The 24,261-nt window shown below is 51.7% G+C and overlaps 3 protein-coding genes across 12 annotated transcripts in view; 1 reads left to right on the forward strand and 2 right to left on the reverse strand.

The window, feature by feature from the left end:
- Positions 1 to 33: 33 nt before the first annotated feature.
- On the forward strand, positions 34 to 3,301 carry CFAP119 (cilia and flagella associated protein 119; the record flags this gene model as incomplete). Its single annotated transcript, XM_080830799.1, has 9 exons — positions 34 to 237; positions 565 to 596; positions 1,115 to 1,180; positions 1,342 to 1,511; positions 2,063 to 2,133; positions 2,334 to 2,450; positions 2,530 to 2,599; positions 2,703 to 2,789; positions 3,123 to 3,301. The coding sequence occupies 9 exons, from the start codon at positions 34 to 36 to the stop codon at positions 3,299 to 3,301; spliced, it is 996 nt and encodes a 331-aa protein (XP_080686925.1).
- Positions 1,855 to 22,473, reverse strand: LOC308359620 (phosphorylase b kinase gamma catalytic chain, liver/testis isoform). Of its 9 annotated transcripts, XM_080830798.1 has the most exons (11): positions 20,589 to 21,061; positions 19,363 to 19,533; positions 12,599 to 12,711; positions 8,319 to 8,494; positions 7,989 to 8,043; positions 6,905 to 6,970; positions 6,655 to 6,818; positions 4,542 to 4,632; positions 4,290 to 4,443; positions 4,092 to 4,217; positions 1,855 to 3,991 (listed from the first exon to the last, which is right to left on the reverse strand). In XM_080830798.1, exons 2-11 carry the CDS (start codon positions 19,528 to 19,530, stop codon positions 3,698 to 3,700), a joined length of 1,407 nt encoding a protein of 468 aa, XP_080686924.1. In that variant the 5' UTR covers positions 19,531 to 19,533; positions 20,589 to 21,061; the 3' UTR covers positions 1,855 to 3,697. The 9 variants fall into 9 exon arrangements, with proteins under 9 accessions (XP_080686924.1, XP_080686917.1, XP_080686916.1 ...); XM_080830791.1 differs by lacking the exons at positions 19,363 to 19,533; positions 20,589 to 21,061 and adding an exon at positions 13,114 to 13,340; XM_080830790.1 differs by lacking the exons at positions 19,363 to 19,533; positions 20,589 to 21,061 and adding an exon at positions 13,041 to 13,122.
- SRCAP (Snf2 related CREBBP activator protein) overlaps positions 21,172 to 24,261 on the reverse strand; it is a 32,463-nt gene continuing 29,373 nt past the window's right edge. For both annotated transcript variants that reach the window (XM_080830788.1, XM_080830789.1), the window contains exon 33: positions 21,172 to 24,258. In XM_080830788.1, the coding sequence (XP_080686914.1) occupies positions 21,568 to 24,258 (2,691 nt within the window). In that variant the 3' untranslated portion in view covers positions 21,172 to 21,567. The remainder of the gene's footprint in view (positions 24,259 to 24,261) is intronic.

Genomic DNA, 24,261 nt, shown 5'->3' on the forward strand with positions numbered 1-24,261 from the left:
TGTGGTGATCCCGCGCCTAGGAAGAGCGACGAGATGATCCGCCAGAAGTCCAGCCAATTCACGGCCCTGAAGATACAGTCGGAGCGTGAACAGCCCTCAGAGCTGCAGCGGGAATCCCAGAAGGACCTCAGCTCAGTGGATGGGTCCGTCACGCGGATGGTAACAGGTGTGAGGACCGGGTCCAGAACCACGGCCTCGGTAGAAGCGGATGATGATCCTGCAGCCAACTTGTTCCCGGTGAGGGCGGGACAGAGTGGTCCGCTCATGAATGTTTGTAAAAGGGCTCCCCGGCAGGGCGTCACCCGTCGTTATGTTTATTAACGTTCCAGATGTTTTCTGGGTGCCTTGGTGAAGAGGCAGGGGTGCGTGACTCCGATTGTTTAATGTTCATGAATAGTACTTAGGGCCTACCGAAGCCTGGCCTGCCAGCGTTGCTCGTACACAATCCTTAAAATGAGAAGGCAAGTTAGCAGGTTATTAGGCCCGCTGGAGATTCCAGATGGGTCAGGGACTGGGGCCAGGGACGGCAAAGCTCCGCCTGCCCAATCCGTTTTCTCTCCGCAGCCTCCGTTGCCCCACCCCCGGATCTGCATGTGGTGAGTGTGAACATTCTTGGGGAAAAGTTACACTTTAAGCTTGCGTTATTCCTCCCCAACAGTCCTGTCAGACAGCTGGGGCATTCCCCCATTTGATAGATGAGGAAACTACAATTATTCAAGATGACTAGATCTCCAGCCTTCCTGCCTCCCCAGTCCAAAGAGGGAGGGTGGGAAGAAGACTACGGATGTAAATGCAATATTGACTGCTACGGAGCATTGTATAAACGGAGACACTGACGCCGTGGGGAGTGGCAGATCCAAGAACTCAAGTTACCTAATCCTCAGCTTTATAAATGAAGAGAATCCTAAGAGTTCTTTTATACCATATCCCTCATTTAAAGATGGAGAAAGGTACACCCAGGGAGGAAGTGACTTGCTCAGTGAGGGTAGTAGAAGGGCAAACCCTCAAGCTGAGGTCTCCTGGTTCCCAGTCCAATGCTCTAACCATCACAGCCCTGTCATGAGACTAATGCCTGATGGCCACCAACACCTATTCTCCTCTTTTCTTACGACAGGAAGTACCTGGATATCCATTCCATGCACAGACTGGAGAAGACAGTCAACACTGAGGAGATGAGGGAGTATGGGGATGGGACAGGGAAGAGCAGAAGAGCTGGCTCCTGGGGAAGGCTAAGGGGGCTGGGCTGGGAAGGCATGGATGCCCAGCTCCAGAGCACGTGATGCACCAGTGTGGGGTGGTGAAGGGGCTGCCTCAGTCCTTCCTTCCTGTCTCCCTCCCAAGGGTGCTAGCTGAGCTCTTGGGGCTAAGCTGTCCTGAGCAAAGCCTGAAGGAGGCCATCACCCTAGACCTCTTCTCCCATGCACTCATCTTCTGCCGTCAGCAGGGCTTCTCACTGGAACAGACATCAACAGCTTGTGCCCTGCTCCAAGATCTTCATAAGGCCTGTGTTGGTGAGAGGTGGAGGCTACCGAAGGGTTTGAGCCCAGGGGACAGTGGAGGCTGGGATGGCACAAGGGACCACGGGAAGCAGTAGTGGATTACCACCTGGAATCTTTGTTCTGTCATTACAAGCAGCATTATCATGCACAAGTTATTTCAGCTTTGAAACCATCCATTTCCTTATAGACAGCACCAACTTTATGAGATTGTTCTGAGGAATACTGTAGGTAATACACACAAATATAGAGATAATGCTTGTAAAATAGCTCCTCCTTCACCTCCTACTTTATTCCGGGAACTGATATCCTGCGGGATGTTTAACAAGAGCCGAAATTCCGTATTTTTTGTTTTATTGTATGTTACTTAAGGGCAGGATCTCATCTGTCTTGTTCAGTGCCTAGAACAGTGCATTGTGCCTGCTATCTGTTGAGTGAGTTAATGAAACAAGGACTTAAAGTTGTTCACTTCCAAAGCTCATGCTCAGTAAGGTAGCTGGTGAGTGAGTGAGATGAATGACTATCTGGGAGGGGACTCACTTGTTACATCTTGCTTTCCCTCCCAGCAACCCCCTTGGGCAACGTGGAGGAATGTTACCGCTACTTCATCAGTGTCCTTTTTTGCCACGGAGTCAGGGTCAGTTCCCCTGAAACGAGATCTTCGGTCTCCCACAGATAAGGTCTAGCCCAGTCTCCTGTCCTCTCGCACACTCATCACCCTCATCTTCCTCTGAAGGCTGCAGGGGGCTCTCCCTGTTCCTCCATGGCTGGGCACCTGGAGAAGAGGTCAGGGTTCCTGGAGGTGGTCGGTCCTCTCACTCCCAATCATCCCCACAGCGGCCCCCCTTCAGTATCAACCTCTTTAGGGAGGAACAGCTGCTGGCGCTGGCAGATTATGTGGTCAACACCTACTTTCGCCACTTTAAGCTCTACAAATACGTCTTCACGCCCCAGGTACAGAGGCCGCCCTTCACCTCCCCCTTTCACTCAGTGCAGATGTCCTCCTCTCAGCCTCCCTCCTCCTCCTTCCCAGGTGCGACTGGATCTGTCTTTGACTTACATGGGGCTACAGCCCCCCAAGCTCTTGCCAGAGGAGGAGACAGGTAAGGAAGAATGCTGAGGCTGGGGTTGGGGCTGGGGTTGGGGCTGGGGCTGGGGCTGGGGCTGGGGCTGGGGCTGAAGGCTCTTCCTGCTTCTGGCCTGCAGAGAAAGGCAGCGAGGAGGTGGAGCAGGGCGTCAGCCCGCAAGAGGAACCAGAAACAGGGGTCCAGCCAGAGCCGGAGCCAGAGCCAAGTGAGGATGGGTTAGGGTCCTCCATGACTTTGGGCAGGTATAAAATGAAGGGTTTAGACCACATCAGGACTTCAGGTCTGTTTTAGGCACAGTGTCCTTTCTCCAAATGCTTCCTTATGCAGAAGTCCAAGGTGACAAACAGGTAATAAGAGTGCTGGGGGTGAGGCAGGAGCTATCTGCTGATCGGCAACCCAGAGGATCCAGGCTGGCCAGCTCCCCCACCTCTCCCCACGGAAGGGTTATAGCTGGCCTTCCCTGAAATAAAGCTACACTGCCACCTGTGTAGCGGCACAGCATCTCTGCTGACTTGCCCCTTCTTCCCTGTCCCAGCAGGCCAGGTCTCCAGCCTGCAAGCCTACATCAGGACCCAGATGAACAAGGAGCTGAGGCAGCTCCAACAGCTGATGGAGGAGCAGCTCCAGGCCAGCGAGGAACGGCTTAGCAGCAAGCTAACCACCCTAGAGCGGCCCTTCCAGCCACCTTCTGGCAAAGGCAAGAACAAGACCAAGTGACCCCCCGCATTTTCCCCAATAAAGGCCTGGGGCAGGGCAGCCCCATCCCCGCCCTACTCCCGAGCACCTGCAGAGTGCCAAAGCCGTGCCAAAGCCGGACACCAGACACTGGGCACCGGCTCCCTCTGGCGTGCAGATTTTATTGCAAATGCAGCAGAAGCAGCACAGACGAGGCAAGGCATGGTGTTGCGAGTGGCTGCCTTCCTCCTCCGCTCCAACCCCAAAGCCCTGGCTGGTGGGGGCAGGGGTACACGGATGCTCTTCATGGTAATACAAGCAGTGGTGGCCCTGGCCAGCCTGAGGGGCAAGGCCCGAGGCCAAAGCCCAGAAGGGCTGGAATGATAAAAGTCCTCCTTCTGGAGAGTCCTACACTCTGGGGTCCCCGGGCCCAAAGTGCTAGCCCAGCGCCAGCACAGCGTCCTCCTCAGGGATAGCAGCAGAGTCCCCCTCCTCTTCAGGGCCCGTGATGGGAAAAGGCCCGGGGGGCTGGTGCTGGAAGAGGGCGGCACGATTCTGTTGCTCCCCCTTCTTCACCCAGTGCCCATAGAGCCGGAAGGCACAGCTGTCGATGAGGCGCCGCACAGGCCGCAGCGCGTAAGGGTCCCTCAGCAGTGCGCTCTTGGTCAGTGGCCGGACACGCTGGATGCTTAAGGCCACGCGTCCCGCAGCAAGCACGGTCCACACTGCCACCTGGGGGGGGGGGGGCGTGTGAACTCCAGTGCAGTAGCCACCAAAGGAGAAAGATCACAGTGCAGAGGAGCAGGCGCAACCCCGAAGCTCGCAGGCTTACCCGGAACCGCTGGCGGGGCGTGAGGTTCCACGGCTGGCTGCCTTCACAGCGCTCAAAGAACGGGTGCTGCAGGGCCTGCTCCGCTGTCAGGCGCTCCTCAGGGTCCACTTGGAGCAGCTTGGAGATCTAGGGGGAATGCCAGAGAGTGAGAGGCAGTGCTTGGGCCTCCTCCCCAGCCCGCTCATGGCCTTGGCTCACCAGGTCTTTGACCGTGTTGGAACGGTCATCCCACTCGGGCGAGCTGAACTGGTACTGGCCCTCCATGATCATGCGTAACATCAGGATCTGGCGGCGGTGCCAGAATGGTGGTGAGCCAGCCAGGAGTGTGAACAAGATCACGCCGCAGGCCCAACTGGGGGAGAAAGTGGAGTCAGGCAGAACTAGGTGCCAGGCAGGTGTGTGAACGATGGGACACAGAGAAGGGGGGAGGCGGGGAGACCAGAAACTCACAGGTCGACCTCCTTGCCGTAGCCGGGGTGGGTCTCATCCATGGAGCATTTAAGGATCTCTGGTGCTAGGTACCCTGGGGTCCCACACAACTCTGGGGAGAGAAGGCTGAGATTGATGGATGCCGCCAGCTCCTTCAAGGGTCCCTAACTCCAGACCTCTGCTTGAGCACCCACACTGCCAGGGCCGTAAGGGTTCCCATTCTGCTCCTGCCCACCCTCCACTGAGGGCTCACCTAGCCCCATCCCTGCTGAACAACTCAAGTGCCCACCAAGGTTCCTTGTGGCCTTCCTGGGAAAATCTGATCTTTGGACTGACTTCAAGGTCCTACCCCACCATATCTTTTGGCACCTCCAACCCACCCACCCACCCCTTACACAGCCTTTTATCACGTTTTTACATACATAATACAGACGGAAAACAAATCTTCACTTTTCTATGTTCCTTTCTGCCCCAATGGATTCCTCCTCCTATGATCGCTATTCTATATAGTGGAATCAGCACTCAAACCCAAGGAGAACGAGTGGGACTATGGGATTTCTTAGGCACACACTAGGTAAGTCCCTCATTTAAAATCCTTCCCTCCCCCCAATATGGCCCTGGGCTCAAGTCTAGTCTCCTGCAACACAGAGCCCTCCACGACTTGATCCAAGCCTGTTATATGTAGCTGCTTCTGCTTCAGGCACCAAATCTTCCATCTTGGCAACTGCCCAACTGTGTTCTGTGCCATACTTCCAGGAGAGCTTAATAGGTCTGACTCTTCTGGGTAATTCATTCCCACCAAAAGTATTGAAGAATGCCCACCATGTACCAGGCACCATACTAAACACTGGTGAAATTAGATGTGCCCTTACCAAGCTGTCTACCCAAAAGCAAACAAGAAATAATAGAGTAAGAGGTGTGTCCTGAAGGGAGAAGAAGAGAAAGCAGGGGATCTAACCTAACCTGGAGCTTTAAAGAGAAACCTGAATTCCTAAAGCCAAAGGCAAGGGTGGTGTGGGGCAGGAGCAAAGATGGTTCCAGAATGGGAAAAAGTGTATGGAGAAGCCCAAAGGGAAACAAAGCACAGCATCCACAAGACAAACATGTTAAGTCCATACATTATGAACATGAGCTCTGGAGTCAGACTGTTCAAGTCCCAGTCCCAGCTACCTGACTGTGGTCAAGTCCCCTCACCTCTTTAAGCCCATTTATCAAATGGTGATCCAGACACTATCTCAAAGAGCAGTCAAGAGGATCTAGAGAACCCAGCCATATAAAGGCTTAGTGCGGTGCCAGTGAACGTCAGCTGTTAATAGCACAGTGCGAAGCCAATGAGGAACAGAAAGTACAATGTTAACAGCTCTATGGAGTTCACAGTCAGACTTTGTGAAGTCTTCCATTTGCACTAAAAATATCTCTGTCACAATGGTGATACAATGGTGTCACACAGGGTGAGTCCCAATGCACCAGGGAGCAGCACATTCTGGCCACATGGGGCTCTTCCTAGCACCTAAGCAGCACACTGCCATCCTATCTGTACCAAAACCCAAACATGCAGCTGAGGCCTGTTATCCACGCCCACCCCCACCCCTCCACCACCTTCTTCCTCAGGGGACAGGCCCAGCTCTGGAGACCCCTCCTTCCGTAGGTCCCTCCAGATGAATCAGGCGCTCCTCCATCCTGGCTTCCCCTGCATGGTCCCTTGCCTGGCTGTGTCCCATGACCTGCACACCTGTCTCTGTCCCCTCCCCCGCACAGACCGGGAAGCCCACTCAGATGCACACGAGGCTCTGCACACAGAAAGTACTTGGCAAGTGCTCACTGACTTCTCCCCCCTTTTTTTTTTTTGAAAGATTTCATTTATTTATTTAACAGGCAGAGATCACAAGCAGGCGGAGAGAGAGGAGGAAGCAGGCTCCCCGCCGAGCAGAGAGCCTGATGTGGGGCTCGATCCCAGGACCCCGGGACCATGACCCGAGCCGAAGGCAGAGGCCCTAACCCACTGAGCCACCCAGGCGCCCCGACTTCTCCCTTTTTCTTGATACGTGGGTACTCGGTTGTCAGACCCAGCTAACTAGCCTCAGGCCTGGGCCTCCTTCCCTCCCAAGCCTCTTAGGGTGCCAGGCCCCCTCACCTCGGAGCTTCTCGCCAGGTTCCAAGTGGCAGGAGAACCCAAAATCTGAAAGTCGGATCTGCATATTGTCATCTAGGAGAATATTCTCGGGCTTCAGGTCTCGGTGCACAATGTTGTTGGCGTGAAGAAAGCTCACTGCTTCCAGCAGAGACCTCATGATGGACCTGGGGGAGGCGCAGTCTCCTCATCTGTTTCTCCTTACCCCACCCTGCCCCCGGTCACCCCACGGGCCACAGGCTCAAGTCATTACCTGGTTTCCTTTTCCGAGAGGGCCACCTTCTCTGTGAGATAGTCAAACAGCTCTCCCTTCCGCATCCTAAGGGACAGGAGGGGTTGGGAGGTAGGTGTACCTTACATGGGGGCTGGGAAAAATAAGCCAGTGCTCATAGAAAATACCATGGAAGAGGCCAGGGAAGAGAGAGTCCTCTTTGGTTTTTTTTGAGTGATCAGAGTGCCCCAAGAGTGAACTGGATGCCAGGGGCAGTTTGGCCCAGGGTTTGGCAGTCAAAATACACGCGCCATGCCATGGCTGCTGTGTTAGCAAGAATAAGAACCTTCTTGCGGCAGCAATTTACAGGAGGTCCTCATTATATGAGACTCATTATATTCAAAGAGGACCCTCTAAAGTGAATCTCTTTAGATCATGGACCAAAATTTCACAGGTAATAATGGCAAAAAAGTTGGGCAGGATCTTATTTTTATCTTGTCTTTCGAAAACCAAGTTTATAACTGCAACTCTGCGTCGACCCTCGAAGTCAGGTGTTGTCTGGGGGCATGCAACTGTTCTGCAGAGCTGCATGATGAGGGGACAGATGCTTCCTACCCCCCCCCACCTTTTGCAGAGGGTCATTTCTGTATGAAGACTTTGTGAAATTTTTCCAGGGGTCTCTCTTAATTATTTGTTATTCAAACCACTCTTCTGAAGTGCCTTTGCACTGGTTTACACTATATTGTAGAACATCTCACACTCGGATTCAGACTGCCCAGGAAATGAACCAATGGGCAGAGACAGACACCAAGTAGGGTGTTCACAGCAAGAGACAGGGGAGCAAGAATCTGTCGATAAGTATTCAGCTCTTCAGTCTTCCCTGCTGATCTTATAACCACGGGGGACTGGGACAATGAGCCTGGGGGTCACGGAAACCCTTTTTAACTGGCTGGTCATGAGCACTCTGGAAGAACTCGCCTCCTCAGGGCACCCAGGGAGAGGGGCCTGGGCCACGGGCCCATGGGAAGGTGTGAGCAGGGTAATCTTAGCCCACTGCGCTGTCAGGCTGGGGCCGTGCATAGAGGGGAGGAGGATGCTTCTCAGATCAGGGCAGGGAGATACTCACAGGTCAAACACCAGGAACATGAAGCTAGAAGACTCGTAGGAATCGATGAGAGTGACTGGGAAAGAGGCAGAAAGGCAGAGATACGGAGATGGAAAGGAGCAGGTGCAAGTTAAAGGGGCGTTCCACCCCGAGGTGGCAGTGGGCTGTTACTGGGAAGGAAGGAGAACCAAAAGGAGTTAGTAGGGACCCAAAGGCTGGCCACACTGTGAGGTGGAGCAGAGCCATGATGAAGGGAGCAGAGGTGTGGAGGCAGTGCTGGGGGGAATGGGCTGTGGGCAGGGCCGGCGGGAGGTGGCTGTCGGCTAATGGGAGCGGGGAACGCAGCCTCACTGATGTGGGGGTGGCCGGCGACCTGGCGAAGGATGTGCGTCTCTCGCCGCGTGGCTTCTCGCACCTCCTCTAGCTGTTCAGGACTCAGCCGCTCAGCTGTCACCTCCATGATCTTCACCGCAAACTCGTGGCCAGTGGCTCGATGAACACAACGGCGCACCACGGAGCTCACTCCTCTGCCAGAGTCAGACCACACACGCGTCAGGGCCTCCTGCTCTCTCATTTCCACACAGAGTGGAGCCTCGCCATCCTCGTACCCACTGCACCGTATTCTGAAGCCCCATCTGGACAATAAGGCAGCCTGCCGCGGCTCACCCTGGCCTACGGCAGCTTCACAGTAGCCTCAGCAAGCCATGTGAGTACCCAGCAAGATGCAACACAAAGCTCACAGGGAAGGCAGGCGGGGTGCTGGGTTCGAATCCAGCCTCAGCCACTCCCTGCATGGAGAAGCTTAGGGAGGTCCTTTCCACACTGAGCCCCAGAACCTGCCCCTTCTCCCGGAACCCCACAAGGAGAAAGCAAGAAGAAATGATCTAAGGCTCCCTCCAAATTTTACTCACACTTCCCTTGATTACCCCTTCCAAATCCCAAAGTTCTCCTACAATACCTCAAGTGTAAGAGGCTCCAAATAAACAGCAGACCATTGACTGGAGAACAAAGTTGTGAATCAGGAGACCTTGGTGTAGGTCCCAAATGTGCCACTAATTAACCTCCAAGTGACCCACTGACATCAGGTCTCTGGACTTCCACTTTGCGGGCTCTGAAGTGTGGACAGCATCAACTTGAAGAAGTGTCAAATGCCACAAGGTAGAAGAAGAAAAGTCCATTTGGCATGGTGAAGAGAAAGTCCTAGACATGTACTTCCTGGCTTGGAAACTGTCGCCAATTCCTTATGATCCTACAAGTACCTCAGGCTAAGTACGAATCTAAGACCGGACCTCACACCACGTTTCTTGTGCTCGTTCCCTGGCTGCCCTTCACGGCTTCCTTTGCTCTTACATAACTCCTTTTGCTTAGAATGCCTGTCACCCACATCTCTGGTTCCATCAAGAGATCTAAACCACTGACCCTCCCACCAAACACAGCCCACAGATGTGTTATGTTTGGTCAGTGAGCTGTTCTTTTCAAATCTGAATTCCCGTCTTAAGTGGGACAAGAACCTTCCAGCTGCTACAGTGCTCACCAGTTCCTATTGTCTTACTCTTTGCCACTTGACAGTTTTAATTCCCCCATTAACAGTAATGCCATTCAATCAGACTCCCGAACTAGAAATCTTAGTAGGATTCTTGGCATTCCCCTTTCTTTCACAAGCTACCACATCCAACCAGTCCACTCCTTCTGGTGTGTTTCTCAAATCCGCTTCCTAGTACTCCACTCCCATAGCCATAATGGCCTCCTCACTAATCTCCCTGCTGCCAACCTCGGCCACGCAACCCATCCACCATACTGCTTCCAGAATGACCGCCCCAATTATGTCATTCCTGCTTAAAACCTTTCCAGCTTAAATTCTCAACTAAGCTCTAAGCATGCCCTCATTCCTCAGCGGGACCCCTACAGCAACTGTGCTCTTTTTAAGTGAGCCCTGATAATTTCAACCTTATACAGTTAACTATGGAGGACACTCAACACTGTATTCTCTCCATACTGCCTCCCTATTACCTGCAAGATAGAAGTAAAATCCCAGTTCCTTCACCTGTCATTCAAGGCCTTCACCAAATGGTCTCAGTTTCTTTGCAGCCTCATTTTTGGCTATGTCCCTGCTATTCAATCTTTGCTTCAGTGACTTAGAACTTATCACCAATTTCTAGAACGCAGCAAGCTCTTTTAAGGCTTCAGACATGAAGACTTCAGACATGAAGATTTCATACATGAAGAAACTGGCACTTTGGGAACTCATTTAGTGAGAGTGTGCAGGTAATTTACTGTGCAGGAGAAACACAAGGAAAAGACAGAGACCAGGGATGCTGCTGCTACAGTAATGCTGGAATGAGAGGCTAACGAACCCTATTCCCTGACCTGCTTTCTCCAAAACTGATCTCTCTGCACCCCATGTCAGTGGAACCGTTGTTCTTCCCTAAGGGCTCTCCTAGCCTCAGTGAATCCTCCCTTACCTGGTCCTGAAACCCCTCATCAGTTTAGGACTTGGATGTCAGCTCTCTTCTTTTCCAGATACCCTTTCCCCCTGATGACCGTCCTGTCCTGGGCGATTTAAGTACCAGTTGTACAAATGGCTCCCACCGCACTGCCTCAAGTCTTGATTCCTTTCCAGAATTCCTGATCCCAAAGGCCTTTTTAACATCTGCATGTGATATCTGAAAGGAGTCTGAACAAATCTAATAGTCAGCCCTTTCTGCTTTCCTGGCCTCAGAAGCACTGATCACAGCAGACCATGCCAGCCTTCTAGAAGCACATTCTTTTCCTGTTTTTATTTCTAACTCAAAGATGCTATCTCCTTAGTCTCCCTTGCTGAATCCTCCTTTTCTAACTCCTTAATGGTGACATGCCCCAAGGCCTGAGCTTGGCCCCTTTCACTTCTTTCCATATATTTTCTCACCAGCTACTATGTATATGCTACTGCCTCCCAAACTGATTGCTCTATCACAGCTCTGTCTCGAGCTGCAGAGACATGTACCCACTTGACAGCTCCAGTTGGATATCTCAAACTTCACGTTTCCAAAGCTGAACTCTTGACTTGCTCGGCCCTCCCGGCAATCCGATCCTCCTTGGCCTTCCTCATTTCAGAAAATGGCACTCAGGCACTCAAACCCAAACCTTAGACATTATTCCTATCTCCTTCTCTTCTTCTTATGGCCCATATCTGGTCTCTCAGGAAACTCTATCAGTCTCTCTTCAAATCATCACCTCAATCTACCCACTTCTCCCCATCTCTACCACCACCATGCAAATCTAAACCACCACCATCTCTTGCCTGAATCAATCAACAGCTTCCTACCTGGTCTCCACACATCCATTCTTGTTCCCCTCCTATCCATTTTCTACACAAGAGTCAGAACGATCTTTTTTAAATGTAGTAACATATTTACCATGTGCCAGAAGTGTTCTAAGACTATCATATTAATTCTTCCCATCCTCACAGCAACCTACAAGGTAGGGTCTATTTTTATTCCCAATCTAAATGGCAAAACTGAGGCACAGAAAGGCTGAGTTCCTAGCCCCCAGATCACAGAAATATAAATGAGACCATGTTAATTTAACTACCCTGTTTGAAACCATCAGTTCCACTAGAATAAAACTGAAATTCTTTATCATGGCATAAGGCCTCTATTTACCTCTCCAACTTCATCTCCTCCACCTTGTCCCACTCTTACTACACCCCAGTCACCATGATCATCTGCCTATTGCTTTAAAATAGGCCTCTTCTTGCCTGTGCCTTTGTATGTGCTGTTCCCTCTGCCCCAAATATATCCTCCTGTTCATGCCCATCCTTCAAGCATCAGCCCCGTTAATTACTCTCATCCCCTCACCTGAGCAGATGATGACCGTTGTCTTGTTTTTGTGTTTACTGTCTGTCTCTACCACTGGAATACAAACTCCAGGAGAACAGAAAACATGTGAGACTTGTATCCCCAGTGTCTCACACAGTGCACCTAGCACACTGTACGTGCTTAGGAAACCTTGGATGAATAAGTGTACCCGCCACTGTCTCTACAGGTGAGGCCTTCCTTCTATTTTCTGCATGCTGAACCACTACTCATCCTTCAAGACCCAAAGATCACCCCTTGTGGAACGCTGTGGTTTTTTGAGCCCCATCCCACAACCTGATACTACTTGAATGCTCATGTGTCTCAGTTGCTTCTTCTCCAAGGCATAAGTATCTCTTCTACGCTCCCTGTGTTTAGCTTTGTGTCTGGCAGACCTTCGTTGCTTTAACTATGTCTGTTGAACACATAAATGAGTGAATGTGGAAGAAATGGGGATTGACCCAGACAAAGACTTAAGTCCCCAAATGGTCCTCCACTAACCACTGTTCTTTCCCATTTGGAACTATCCAGGGGCGCCTGGGTGGCTCAGTGGGTTAAGCCTCTGCCTTAGGCTCAGGTCATGATCTCGGGGTCCTAAAATCGAGTCCCGCATCGGGCTCTCCGCTTGGCGGGGAGCCTGCTTCCCCCTCTCCCTCTGCCTACTTGTGATATCTCTCTCTCTCTCTGTCAAATAAATAAATAAGTAATCTTTAAAAAAAGAATTATCCAGCCCTCAGATGGAACCGTGTGTTCTGGCCCGACCTCTCCGGACCTCTGTTTCCCTGGCTTAAGCCTCACCTGCCAATGACGTCCTTAGGGTCGTACTTCTGGTAAAACTCCTTGGCCGCGGCCCAGTCGGGCAGCTCATCCTCCGGCCCCACGTCCAGTGTCATTCTGAAGGTGGTGGGGGCCTGTGTGGGGGAAACGGAGGGCAGTGAGGGCAGTGAGGCCCACAGGCTCTGGGAGGACGCACATCGCGGCTCGCGGAGGCGCAGCCCTTGCGGCTGGGGCGCCAGGATCCTCGGGGATGGGGACGGGGTGGGGGAAGGATCAGGGCTGGGGAGACCCCACGAAAGGGCCTAGGGGGCGGGAGGGGTGTCAGGGCAGGGAGGGGGGCGGGGGAGGGGAAGGGAAAAGGTGCGGAGGAAAAAGGGAAGGGGCACACTGGCAGGTGGCTGTTGCTGCGCAGGCGCACTTGGGCGGGCACTGGGAGGGGGCGCGGGGTCTCGCGCAGGCTCACCCGCGGGGGAGGAGAGAGAAGCCAGGGTCGAAGCGAAGCCGCTCTATCGCGGGGTTCGCCTCTAGTCCCTTACCTTACGCCCGGGCGGCGCCGGCAACGACCCCCAAACCCCGCCCCCATCCTGTCCGCCAATGGCCAGCGGCGCTTGAAAACTGTTGTTCAAAAACCCTTCCGATTGGGAATTTGCAGTCCAATAGGAAGCGGAGAGTCTCGAGGTTGGCTCGGGCGTTAGAGCTCGGAGTTACCAAAGGCAGAGACGCTGGGGCGGGGCTTCAGGTGCAGCCAATTAGCGCACAGCATCTGCAAGGGACGACGGGGGCGAAGGGCGTGTTGTCTAGTAGGGTTGGCGGCCGGGAACGGGACCCGGAAGTTAGGTTTACCCGGAAGCGTGGCTTCTGGGTATGTAGGACGCGGGAGTTGCTGCGCCTCCGGTTCGCTGACTTGGGGATGACTCCCTCATTCCCTTCCTAGCATCACTGTCCAAATCCGCTCTTTTTAAAATTGGCAGCCTGGTCCAAAGTGTATGCTTTCAGGGGCCGCCTCCAGCTCTTAAAACGCTCGGAGCTCGCAGCTTGGACCCCAACTTGCCACCTGGTGTGGACTTGGACGAACCACGGCCCGTCAACCAGAAGTGGCTTCTTAGTCCTCCGGCTGCTCGGATTCTTGAATACCTCCAAAGCCCTCGTGCTCACCATCTGGGGTTATACATTTTCCTAGTCGTCTACTACCGCCTCCCATAAGCCTTGGGGAGTATCACACTCTGTTCTAAGTCTGGCGAATTGAGATATTGCCAGGAGCGACTTACTTCTTAAGACTTTCAGTGCACAGCTCAACCCTGGCATTCATTCAATAAATATCTGCCGAGCGTCTAAACGCTAAACTATCAGCGGCGGGGCGGGGCGGGAGGCGGGGGCAGAGGGCGTCCTTACCCTTGTGGAGATCCTGTTCTAGCAAAAGAGGCACAGAATGAATTCATTTACTCTTCTAACAATTATCTTAGAAATGTCACTTTGGGATCACAACCATATAAGAGAAAAACGAATCCAATTAACTTTTTAACAGAGTACTTTGACTTTATACCACCAATCTAAAGACAAAATAATTGCAAAGAAAACTTGAACTTGACTTAGTAGGCTTATCGTTTGGTATTATAATAGGATTATTCAGAAATTGAGCAAGTGAATATATTTTTATATTTATATATATTTGCAAATGAATAAACATATTGATGTATTTGGCAGCCAAGGTTCTTAATATGGGACTATGGAATTTGAGATGGGAAAAGGAGAGAGAATCTTATGACTGATTGAAATTGGAGGTATAATTTTAAACATAGATTTAAAAATAGATATTTTCTAGCTCTAACCTCTGAAAGGGCCTAGAAGCAGTCACATCTCAGGAGAATGAGCACCGCTAGTTTAGATACTGATTTCAAAGTGACAGGCCCCAGTTCAAGGAACCAGGATTCCTGGGAAGAAATGACCAATTCCCAGGCTGGAGCAGAGAAAGTGTAAGATGAGCCTGGAATAATTTGTGCCAGAAAGCAAGTGAAGAAATGTGGGGACTTATCAGGACAAAAGAACCAGGCTGATGCAATTTCCACTGGTCAAAATCAGAAACAAAAAGAATAATGAGACAGAGAGGGCCACGAGGGAGACTTCTAATGTGCTAGAAATGTTCTATTCACGTAGGTGGTGATTATACAGATGGGTTTATATGAAACATTCACCAAGCCACACACTTAAGATCTGTGCACTTTACTTCATGTAAATTATACCTCAACCAAGTATTTTAAGAAGGACGACAGTAATGGATAAAACAAATTGAACTATAAAACAATCTGAGACCATACTGACACTAAAAACTGTAAATAAGAATTTAGGAATGGGGCGCCTGGGTGGCTCAGTGGGTTAAGGCCTCTGCCTTCGGCTCGGGTCATGATCTCAGGGTCCTGGGATTGAGCCCCGTGTCGGGCTCTCTGCTTGGCAGGGAGCCTGCTTTCCTTCCTTTCTCTCTGCCTGCTTGTGATCTGTCAAATAAGTAAAATCTTAAAAAAAAAAGAGAGAGAGAGAATTTAGGAATGAAGGGCCTTCTGCTTATTCTCAAATGGCCCTGCAATAGCAATATGTGTATTTATTTATTTTTTTAAAGATTTTATTTATTTATTTGACAGAGATCACGAGTACGCAGAGGAGGCAGGCTGAGAGAGCGGGGAGCAGGCTCCCTGCTGAGCAGAGAGCCTGATGCGGGGCTCGATCCCAGAACCCTGGAATCATGACCTGAGCCGAAGGCAGAGGCTTTAACCCACTGAGCCACCCAGGCGCCCCAACAATATGTGTATTTAGAAAGATCTTAAAACAAATGTGGTGAAACACGTGGTAAACGTGAAACGTGGTAAAACAAACGTGTGAAAAATTATAAACCTAGGTGAAGAGCACACATGAGTTCATTGTACTATTCTTTTATTGTTCAGTAGGTTTGAAATTTTTCAAAATTGAGTTTAAAAATAGCAAGACCTAAAAAAAAATAAAGAAGTCTCTCTAAAATGTGCCCAGGCAGGCGGCACTTTACACCGATTCAATCGACATCTGTAGGACTGAAGTCCAGGCACAAGTACCTTTTAAAGCTCCCCAAGTGGTTCTGCTATGAAGCTGATTGAGAGCCACTGCCCTAGGTATGGCTTCTACCCAGTGTTGTAACTCTAACCTCTGGGACCAGCAATGGATACTCTTCACTTTTCTTTCCCGGAGCACTTTGAACATTGAAGACAACCATCTTCCCCTTTAAACCTCTCTCTTGGGGCGCCTGGGTGGCTCAGTGGGTTAAAGCCTCTGCCTTCGGCTCGGGTCATGATCCCAGGGTCCTGGGATCGAGCCCCGCATCGGGCTCTCTGCTCAGCAGGGAGCCTGCTTCCCTTCCTCTCTCTCTGCCTGCCTCTCTGCCTACTTGTGATCTCTGTCTGTCAAATAAATAAATAAAATCTTAAAAAAAAAATAAACCTCTCTCTTCAGTGTGCAACTTTAATTCCTTTAGGTGCTCTGCTGGTCTCTGAATTATGGTGAAATAGCCCAAAAATTCAGTTCCCAGGGTGCATGTACTCTAAGAGACATGTATAAGAATGTCCATAGTAGCAAGATTCATAATATCCCCCGAATGGAATCATCTCAAAAGTTCACCAACAGATAATGGCTAAACCGTTAACAAAGTCATATAATGGAATACTCTACAGTATGATGACAACTACAGCTACACCGAATATTGATGAATCTCACCAACAATATTAAGTCATAGAAGTCAAACATAAAAAGAATACATAGGACTCCATCTATATAGTGTTCAAATGCAGGCAAAACTAAACTCCACTGTTAGAAGTCAGAATGCTAGGTATCTGTGGGAAGAAAGGAAGGAGTAGTGATTGGGAGGGGTCTAAAGGAGGTTGTGGAGTGCTCTCAATGTTCAATTTCTTGACTGAATGATGGTTTTCAGATGTTGGCTTTGTGTTAACTTAAAAGCTATGTATTCCTTTTGGATATTTTCCTGTATATATGATATGCTTCACAATTTGAAATATGTTTAATCGCTTCTCAGCCTTTTGGTTAAGATCAGGTGTAAAATGTGTTTAAAATATTACTGGGAGGGCCCAAGATAAAGGATATAAAAATTCATGATAATCCTACAGAGTTTCACATCCAGGGCAGAAATTCACCTGCTGCCGCCATCCCTTTCATTCCTCTCTCAACTCTGGAACCAAAGCCTCTGAGTTCAATGCCAGCTCAGCATCTCACTAGCTGTATAACCCTGGGTGCCAGCTTCCTCAACTATAAAATGAAATGAGTGAAAACACTCTTACTGAGTGGCTGTGAGGGGTGAAGGAGTTAAGTAACAGAAAGTGCTTAAGAACACAGCTTGGAATATAGGAAGCACTCCATAAATATAGGAGCAGCTGCTCCTCTTCCTATCTGGCCGCAGGGGCTCTCTGTTGATGTGCAAGGGAGAAGCTGGGGTCTTTCCAAGAAGGGAAACTTCCAGAAGGAAAAAAGAAGAAAAATCCTCTTGCAGTTCCTAAGTAAGGGAAAATGCAGACTTGCCATCAGTCAGATGTCGGTCTGGCTCTCGCCAAGGGCCAGGGGAAAGTAGGGGAACAACAATTAAGACAGGAGCATTTCACCACTAAAAAAGATTTTTATTACAAAACAAACTCTAATAAAATCAGGCCTGGTCTTCAACCCTACCTCTGGGTCGAGGCCCCTAGGATGTAGCAGGCTGGGGGAAATAGGGGATGGTGGGCACTGAAAAAACAGAGCAGGCTGGCCTCCCCTCAACGGTTTTAGCTGCTGCCTCCTTTTAGAAAGGTCTAGAAGAGCTCTTCCAAAGCCTTTTGAGAGAAGCATCATCCTTCCAGCCAGGAAGGACCACTGCTGGCCTCAGACGCTAGCAATGCTGCACTGCAGGATCCAGGAGGTCTTGCTGACTCTCAGCAGAGGCCACCCAGGGTCACTCAGCCTGGGCGATGGCATAGGAGAGCAGCCACAGAAGCAGGGGGCCTAGAATGAGGACAGCAAACCAGACGGCAAAGCTGGCCAGGATGAAGTTCCGGGCCCGGGCCCCCCAGTGGACTGCCTCCTCGAACCGGCCTGCCTTATGCCGCTCTTCCGCCTGCGGGGGCAGGTTTTTGGTTAGGTTCTTCCCCTGCTTCTTCCCCAAAGTGCCCACTGCCCCACACCAATCCTCCATCCTTGTAATGGCTCAAAACCTGACCCCCAAACCCCCTGAAATAAAATGTCTTTTCCCTTTCCAATGTCTATTTCTCATGCCTCATCTACAAAATAAGGTTTCCACTCAGCTCTGTGTACTTTTCCAAGTAGCCGTTGTTAGCTCACAAGATCACATATGGGAAAGTACTTTTCAAACCTTTTATCCCCAATCCTTTTCTACTCATCCCACATTCATTCAGAATTTGGAATCCTTGGCAAGAAACCAAGAGATATCTTGGAGTCTTTCCCTCCCATCCAGCCAAACACCACCCCCTTCTCATTAGCCCAATGGGCCTCATCATTTTATTAAGGATTCTTTTTATGATTTTGATCTGATGAAGCCAGAAAGTCTCAAGATCATAAGAATACAGTTTCTGATTATTAAAATAAAACCAGGATTGAGAAAATTCCCATGTGACATTTAAGTTAGCCTGTGTGGCCTTTCAAAAGGTGCATGTGGGGGCGCCCTGGGTGGCTCAGTCATTAAGCGCCTGCCTTAGGCTCAGGTCATGATCCCAGAGTCCTGGGATCCAGCCCCACCTCGGGCTCCCTGCTCAGTGGGAAGCCTGCTTCTCCCTCTCCCACTCCCTGGGCTTGTGTTCCCTCTCTGTCTCTGTCAAATAAATAAATAAAATCTTAAAAAAAAAAAAAAAGGTAAACGTGCAGTTTTGGTTAGGTGTTTGGAAATGGTGGAGCCCTCTCAAAAACCCCACAGCTTCTTCCCGACTGCTATAGATTACTCTAATCACTGCTCAACTGCCACCATTCCTGCCCCTTCCAACCCACTCTCCATGTAGGCCTTAGAACACAAACATGACCATGTCACTCTCTTCTGCAAAAACTCTTTAAAGTACTCCCCAGTGCTTTCTTTTTTTAAAGATTTTATTTATTTATTTGACAGAGATCACAAGTAGGCAGAGAGGCAGGCAGAGAGAGAGGAGGAAGCAGGCTCCCCACTGAGCAGAGAGCCCAATTCGGGGCTTGATCCCAGGACCCTGAGATCATGACCTGAGCCGAAGGCAGAGGCTTAACCCACTGAGCCTCCCAGGTGCCCCCGCCCAGTACTTTCAAGATAAAGTTTAAACTCGAAGCACAGCATTGGGAGGCCCTTGGGAATCTGGGCCCTCTGGCTTCATCTGTCACCCTCACTGGTCCAGTCATGGGGAACTAAGAGCCCAGGCCTTTGTACACACTGCTCCCTTTACCTGGAATGCCCTTTCAACCCTTAGTCACTCATCCTTTAAAGTTACTTTCCTGTCACCTACTCTATATACACAGGTATGTAATCACACATATATATCCTCCCTTGCTTCCAGAATACCTTGTGTATCCTCCATCACAATACTGATGAGCTACATTCCATTAATTACCCATTTTCACAGCTCTCTCTTTCATTAGACTGTGGGCACTTTGCGGGCCAGAAGCATGTCTTATTTCTGACACCAGGCCCAGAGCCAAGCTGTGACAAGTACTTAGCAGCTGTGTGATCAGTGTACATAGATCAAATACACTAAACCATCACCTAACTACACCCACCCCTTTGCTCCCATAGGAATTGCACTCCTCACCTTGATGGCAAACACAAGGGCCACGACTCCCAGGCAAGAGCAGCCACAGATAATGCTAGCAGCTGCCAAGTAGCGGAGGCGGAGCCAGCAGCAGCGGACGGGGGATGGAGGATGAGCAGCTTCCATGTTGCTCACCAAGGTGTCCACTGCCTTCTCCTCGTCCTCCATCACCTGTGGGCGACAGTCAAGGTACTTGTAAGCCCAACTGAGCCATTGGCCTGGGTTGGTCAGACTCCGCCCCTCTCTCTGATGTGTCCTTGTGACCTAGCCCAACATTCAGGAATGCTGCCTTACTGGGGAATTCCTCTCATGACTCACAGACCAAGAGAGGAAACGTTCGGCCGGAATCCTTTTTTCTCAGGCTAAGATTCTGAGTGTTTAAAGGCAAGCTGGCACGAACAGTAGCATTATCTGTATTACTTAACTGTTTTGACAAGTAGGGAAAAACAAAATGACAGGTGCACGCTGACAAGCAGGAGAAACACAGAATCTCAAAAGCTGGTAGGAATCAGACTCCACAAATCAGTTATTTTAAACTGTATTTCAAAGGGTCTTAACATTTTCGGAAGTCCCTCAGAAGCTGCTCGTGAATATTAAGGAGGGCTCATGAAATGGCACCCTGAGTCCTGCTACCCCACTTCAAGCACAGCAGCTGTCTCATGTGAAAACAGAGTGGATGAGAACAGAGATGGGAGAAAGCAGAGGGAAAGGACCCATCTAAGCTTTCTTCTTAGCTGAGGAAGCTGAACATCAGAAAAACCATACCTCCCCAAATTGGGCCTCCTTTGCTATGCTGACTCCCTGCTACCTCTTTTCTCCATTTTAACCCAGGCCACCCAATATATTCAGTTAACACCATGACCTCATAACCCACACAGAAACCTGCATAATGATGCCCTGCTTAATCATCTCTCATCTCCCTAACTTCTCAGCTCCTCTGATCTGTGGCATCAAACCACCTTTCCACCCTCATCTCCAACCATCCCCCTACATCCTATACAAAATGGAGCCATTTGCAGTTCTCTGAACACAAGCAACAAAGGTTAGTGTGAAAGGAGGTAAGATAAGCAGAGCACAAAGACTCTCTGCCACAAAGCTGCAGGAGAGGGGATATGAGGAAAGAACTGATGATGTGGTGAACATAGACACAGTCATTAGGGGGAGAATGCAAGGAGGTCTAGGGAGTTGAGACCAAAGAAAATGTAAAAACGAACAGGGGCTCTTACCTGGCTATGGGCCTCGAGGGACTGCGAGTTTCGGCTCCTGCCTCTGGTTTGATTTGGCTTGGGTGGAGATGGAGCTGACTCAGGTCTCCAAGCCAAGCCCGGGGGTGGGGTTGGGTGGCCAGCCACCACCCAAAAGGCCCCAGGAGCTCAGAAAGGGGTGTGGCTGACTCAAACTAGTTTGGCTAGATGGAGGAAAGCAAAGAGGGGGGAATGGAGCGACTGAAGGTAGGATGCCTGCCTTCTGGAAAAGGAGTGAAAGCACCTGAACAAGAGGGGTGAAAGCAGGGAAAAGTCTGAGGCATCAGAGAGCTCTGAGTGAAAGTCCAGGAACTAAAGGAATAGGAGGAGAGAAAAAGTATGAGTTGGAGTGACTCGAAACTGAAAATTTAGGGAAAGGCACCCTACCAGATCAGATTTGCCAATCTTTCCTCCTCTTGCGGGATTTCTGCCTCAAAGACACATAATTCTGGGTTAGATATCAGGTACTAGGGTTTTGGCAAGAACGAGAGGAAGAAAATGATGCCCAAGTTCCCACCCAACCCTCCACCAGACCAGAAAATCAGAAGCCTCCTTACGCGGATGCTCATACAGAAACTAAGTTTATTATTTTTTCTTCTTAAAAAAAAAAGAAAAAAAAAAAAAACTCATGGTAGAGAGAAGCCCCTCCCCCTTCCCCTAAGGGTGGGGGGCTGTGAAAGATAGCTGGGGAATCAAGTACAAGGGGGTGGGGACAGAGACTATCTTGCCACCCTTAACACTGCCCAGCCATGTGGGGTGGAAGGGAAGGGGGTATGTGAAGAGCCCCATTTCCATGACAACCAGTTGCCTACCCCCTACTTTGGTGGAAAGAAGGGAGAGGGCCCCTATGTCTCCCTGGAGGCTTTCCCCCTCAAGACTTCAAGTAGTGGTTAACAGAGTCAGGCCTGGTTGTGGAGGGAGAGGGGCCATGGCGGAAAGCCTAGGTGGAGGGGCAGCCCACTCACGTCTTGGCCTTGCGGCCTCTGTGACTAATGGTAGGGCCAGCCAGATGGGGAGGGGCACTGCTACGCAGGATGCGCTGGTCCCCTTGGTTGGTGGCCCCACCAAGTCGGCGGGGGCCAGGCCGGCGTCGTGGGGTCCCATCCCCTTCCTCCTCCTCACATGAGGCTTCAGCCTCAGACTCCTCTACTGAACCCTCAGGTCCCAGGGGACTTGGAGGCTGTAGGCGGCCCCGCTTTGCCAGCCCAGGACCCCCGCCAACTGGGGCCCCTGCCCGTTTGCGAGGCACCTTCTCAGTCTCTAGTGGGGGGACTAGAGACCCTGGACGCAGGCGGGTGGAGCGCAGTTTTGGAGCTAGCGAGACCACGGGAGGTGTCAATTCTAACCCGCCTGGCCCACTATCTGCTAAATCCAGGTCATCCTGAATTACAGCCACCACCATGGACCCTTCGCTCTTTCGTCCCCGCATTCCCTCTGCTTCAAGCCGCAAGCGGGCCAGGCGGGTGAGGGGGCGGCTCCCGTCCTCGTCCGAGGAACTGCCCTCACTCTCCCCCTGGCCCTGGGGTTGCCGCCGCCTCCCCAATCCACAGCTCTCAAGGACAGAAGAGCTGTCACGGTCCAAGACAGGGAGCTGGCTGGGCCGAGGTGATGGTGGATTCTTGGGAGGTCGGCCCCGCTTCCGCTTGGGTGGGGATGTTGAAATGGTGAGATTGGTGACAGTGTTGGCGACAGTAGCAGTGGGACAGGCTAGGAGTGGTGGGAGTGGTGGCAGGGGAGGTGGTAGCGGGAGTGGCTGTGTCCGGCTCTCTAAGTTGCCATCCCCTGGAGAGGAAATGGTCCCAGGAATGGGCAAATCTCGTGCCTTAGGGGGCCGCCCACGCCTTCTTTTCTCCACAGGTGATAGGATGATGGGCTCTGGTCTGTGAACTGGCTGGGCTCCAAGAGGCTGGGGCCCAGGACTAAGCTGGGGTCCCAGGACAGGCTCCGCCACAATAAGGGTCTCAGCCCCAGGGACTGGGTCAGCCCCATTGGTTTTTCCCTTAGGGGTGGATGAAGGTACCTCATCCACCCCTCGCCCAACATCTGCTGGAGACCTGTTCTTCTTGGGGGGCCTCCCCCTCCGACGTTTCACAGCTGGAGGGGTGATGGCAAGCAGTGCCCCGTCTCCATTCTCTGGGCTGCCCCCACCAGTCACCCCCAGCTCAATGCGACGGCGAGCTATGAAGGGCTGCTGGGTTGGGGTGGGCAGTGTGGATGGGGGAGCAGCTTCACAGGGCCCACTGGCAGGAGGTGAGGATTCTGGCCCCGACATGCTGCGGGCAGATGGGCTTCCCGGGCTGGCACCAGTCTCAGACACCCCAGGCACTAGGGTGCTGGCAGTTCCCCGCTGCTGTCGCCGTCGCCTCACCAATTCCTTCTCCTCAACCACGGTCACCAGCCGTCCCGGCAGCTTGCGAAGCACTTTGGGGCCTGGAGGCTGCCCTGGCCGACCAGCCCCCTGACCCCTAATTTCTACATCGGCACTGGTGCGACGCCGAGGGGGCCGGGCAGGTGAAGGACTCTCAGGTGAGGAGGTGGCGGAGGATGAGGTTGATGGGGCTGCGACCTCTGGTGAAACAAGTTCCTGTGGCTTCTCTGGGCTGGAGGTTGGGGTCTGGGCCTCCATCAGCTCTTCTGAGCTCTTGTCAGCCTCCACTGGCTCCGGAAGTAGCTCATCAGATGCTCCTGAAGGTGGGAGATCCAGCCCATTGCTCTCACTCAGACACGGGGGCACCTCCTCACCGTCAGGCAGCACTGTGAGGACGGTCCCCTCAGCAGGCTCTGGCACTTCCTGCTCTTGACCGTTGGGGACGCTGTCAGCCTCCAGGGTTGGGCTAGGTGCAGAAGAGGCGAGAGAAAGGTTCTTCTCTGATATAGGCAGGATCTCAACAGCAACTGGCAACAGATCCTTAGGGGGCACAAGAGTAAGCGGGGATGTCTCGGAACTGGCCAAATCAGCCAGCTCCGGGGACTCTGTAGATGCCAATGCTTGTGCACACAGTTCTGTCTCAGGCCCCAAGCCCAAGGAGAGGTTGGTGACTGGGGGGGAGACGGGCACAGAAGGTAGGCCAAGCAGGAGAGGGGAGGAAGGAGTTGAGAGAGAAGTTTGGGTGGGAGGTGGTGTATGAGCTGGTGGAGGGGTACAGGCAGGGGGAGGGGTACAGGCAGAAGAACAAGAGGGAGGAATCTGTGAAGGAGGCAGTGGGGGAGAAGGCAAGATATGAACAGGAAGCATGGTTATTGGATTTGGGGCTGAAATGGGGATCGGGGCAGGAATTGGAACAGGGATTGGGGCAGGAATTACAGCAGGAGCTGAAGCTGGAGTGGGTCGAGGCCTAGGTGCTGGCCGGGGAACTCTCTCCCTGGCAGGGCTGCAGCGTGGGGTTGTGGAAGTGCTGCGGGTATGATGGGTGGATGTGACAGGAGTGTGGTTTGCCCCTTGAGTCTCAGCCCGGGCTCCACGAAGACGCTCACTGACGCGAGTCCCTGGCCTTTCAGGGGCCTTGGCCTTCTTACTGCGCCGGTGACTGCCTCCACCAGTCCCACAGGAAACCTCATCCCCAGCCCCTGGCCCCTCCTCCTCCTCTTGGGGTAGGCGGAACACCTCCTCCTTGGCTTGGTCCAGATCCTTGCGGGCAGCTTCCACTTGTTCCTA

This window comes from Martes martes (genome assembly GCF_963455335.1).
Source record: "Martes martes genome assembly, chromosome: 18".
Lineage (NCBI taxonomy): Eukaryota > Metazoa > Chordata > Mammalia > Carnivora > Mustelidae > Martes > Martes martes.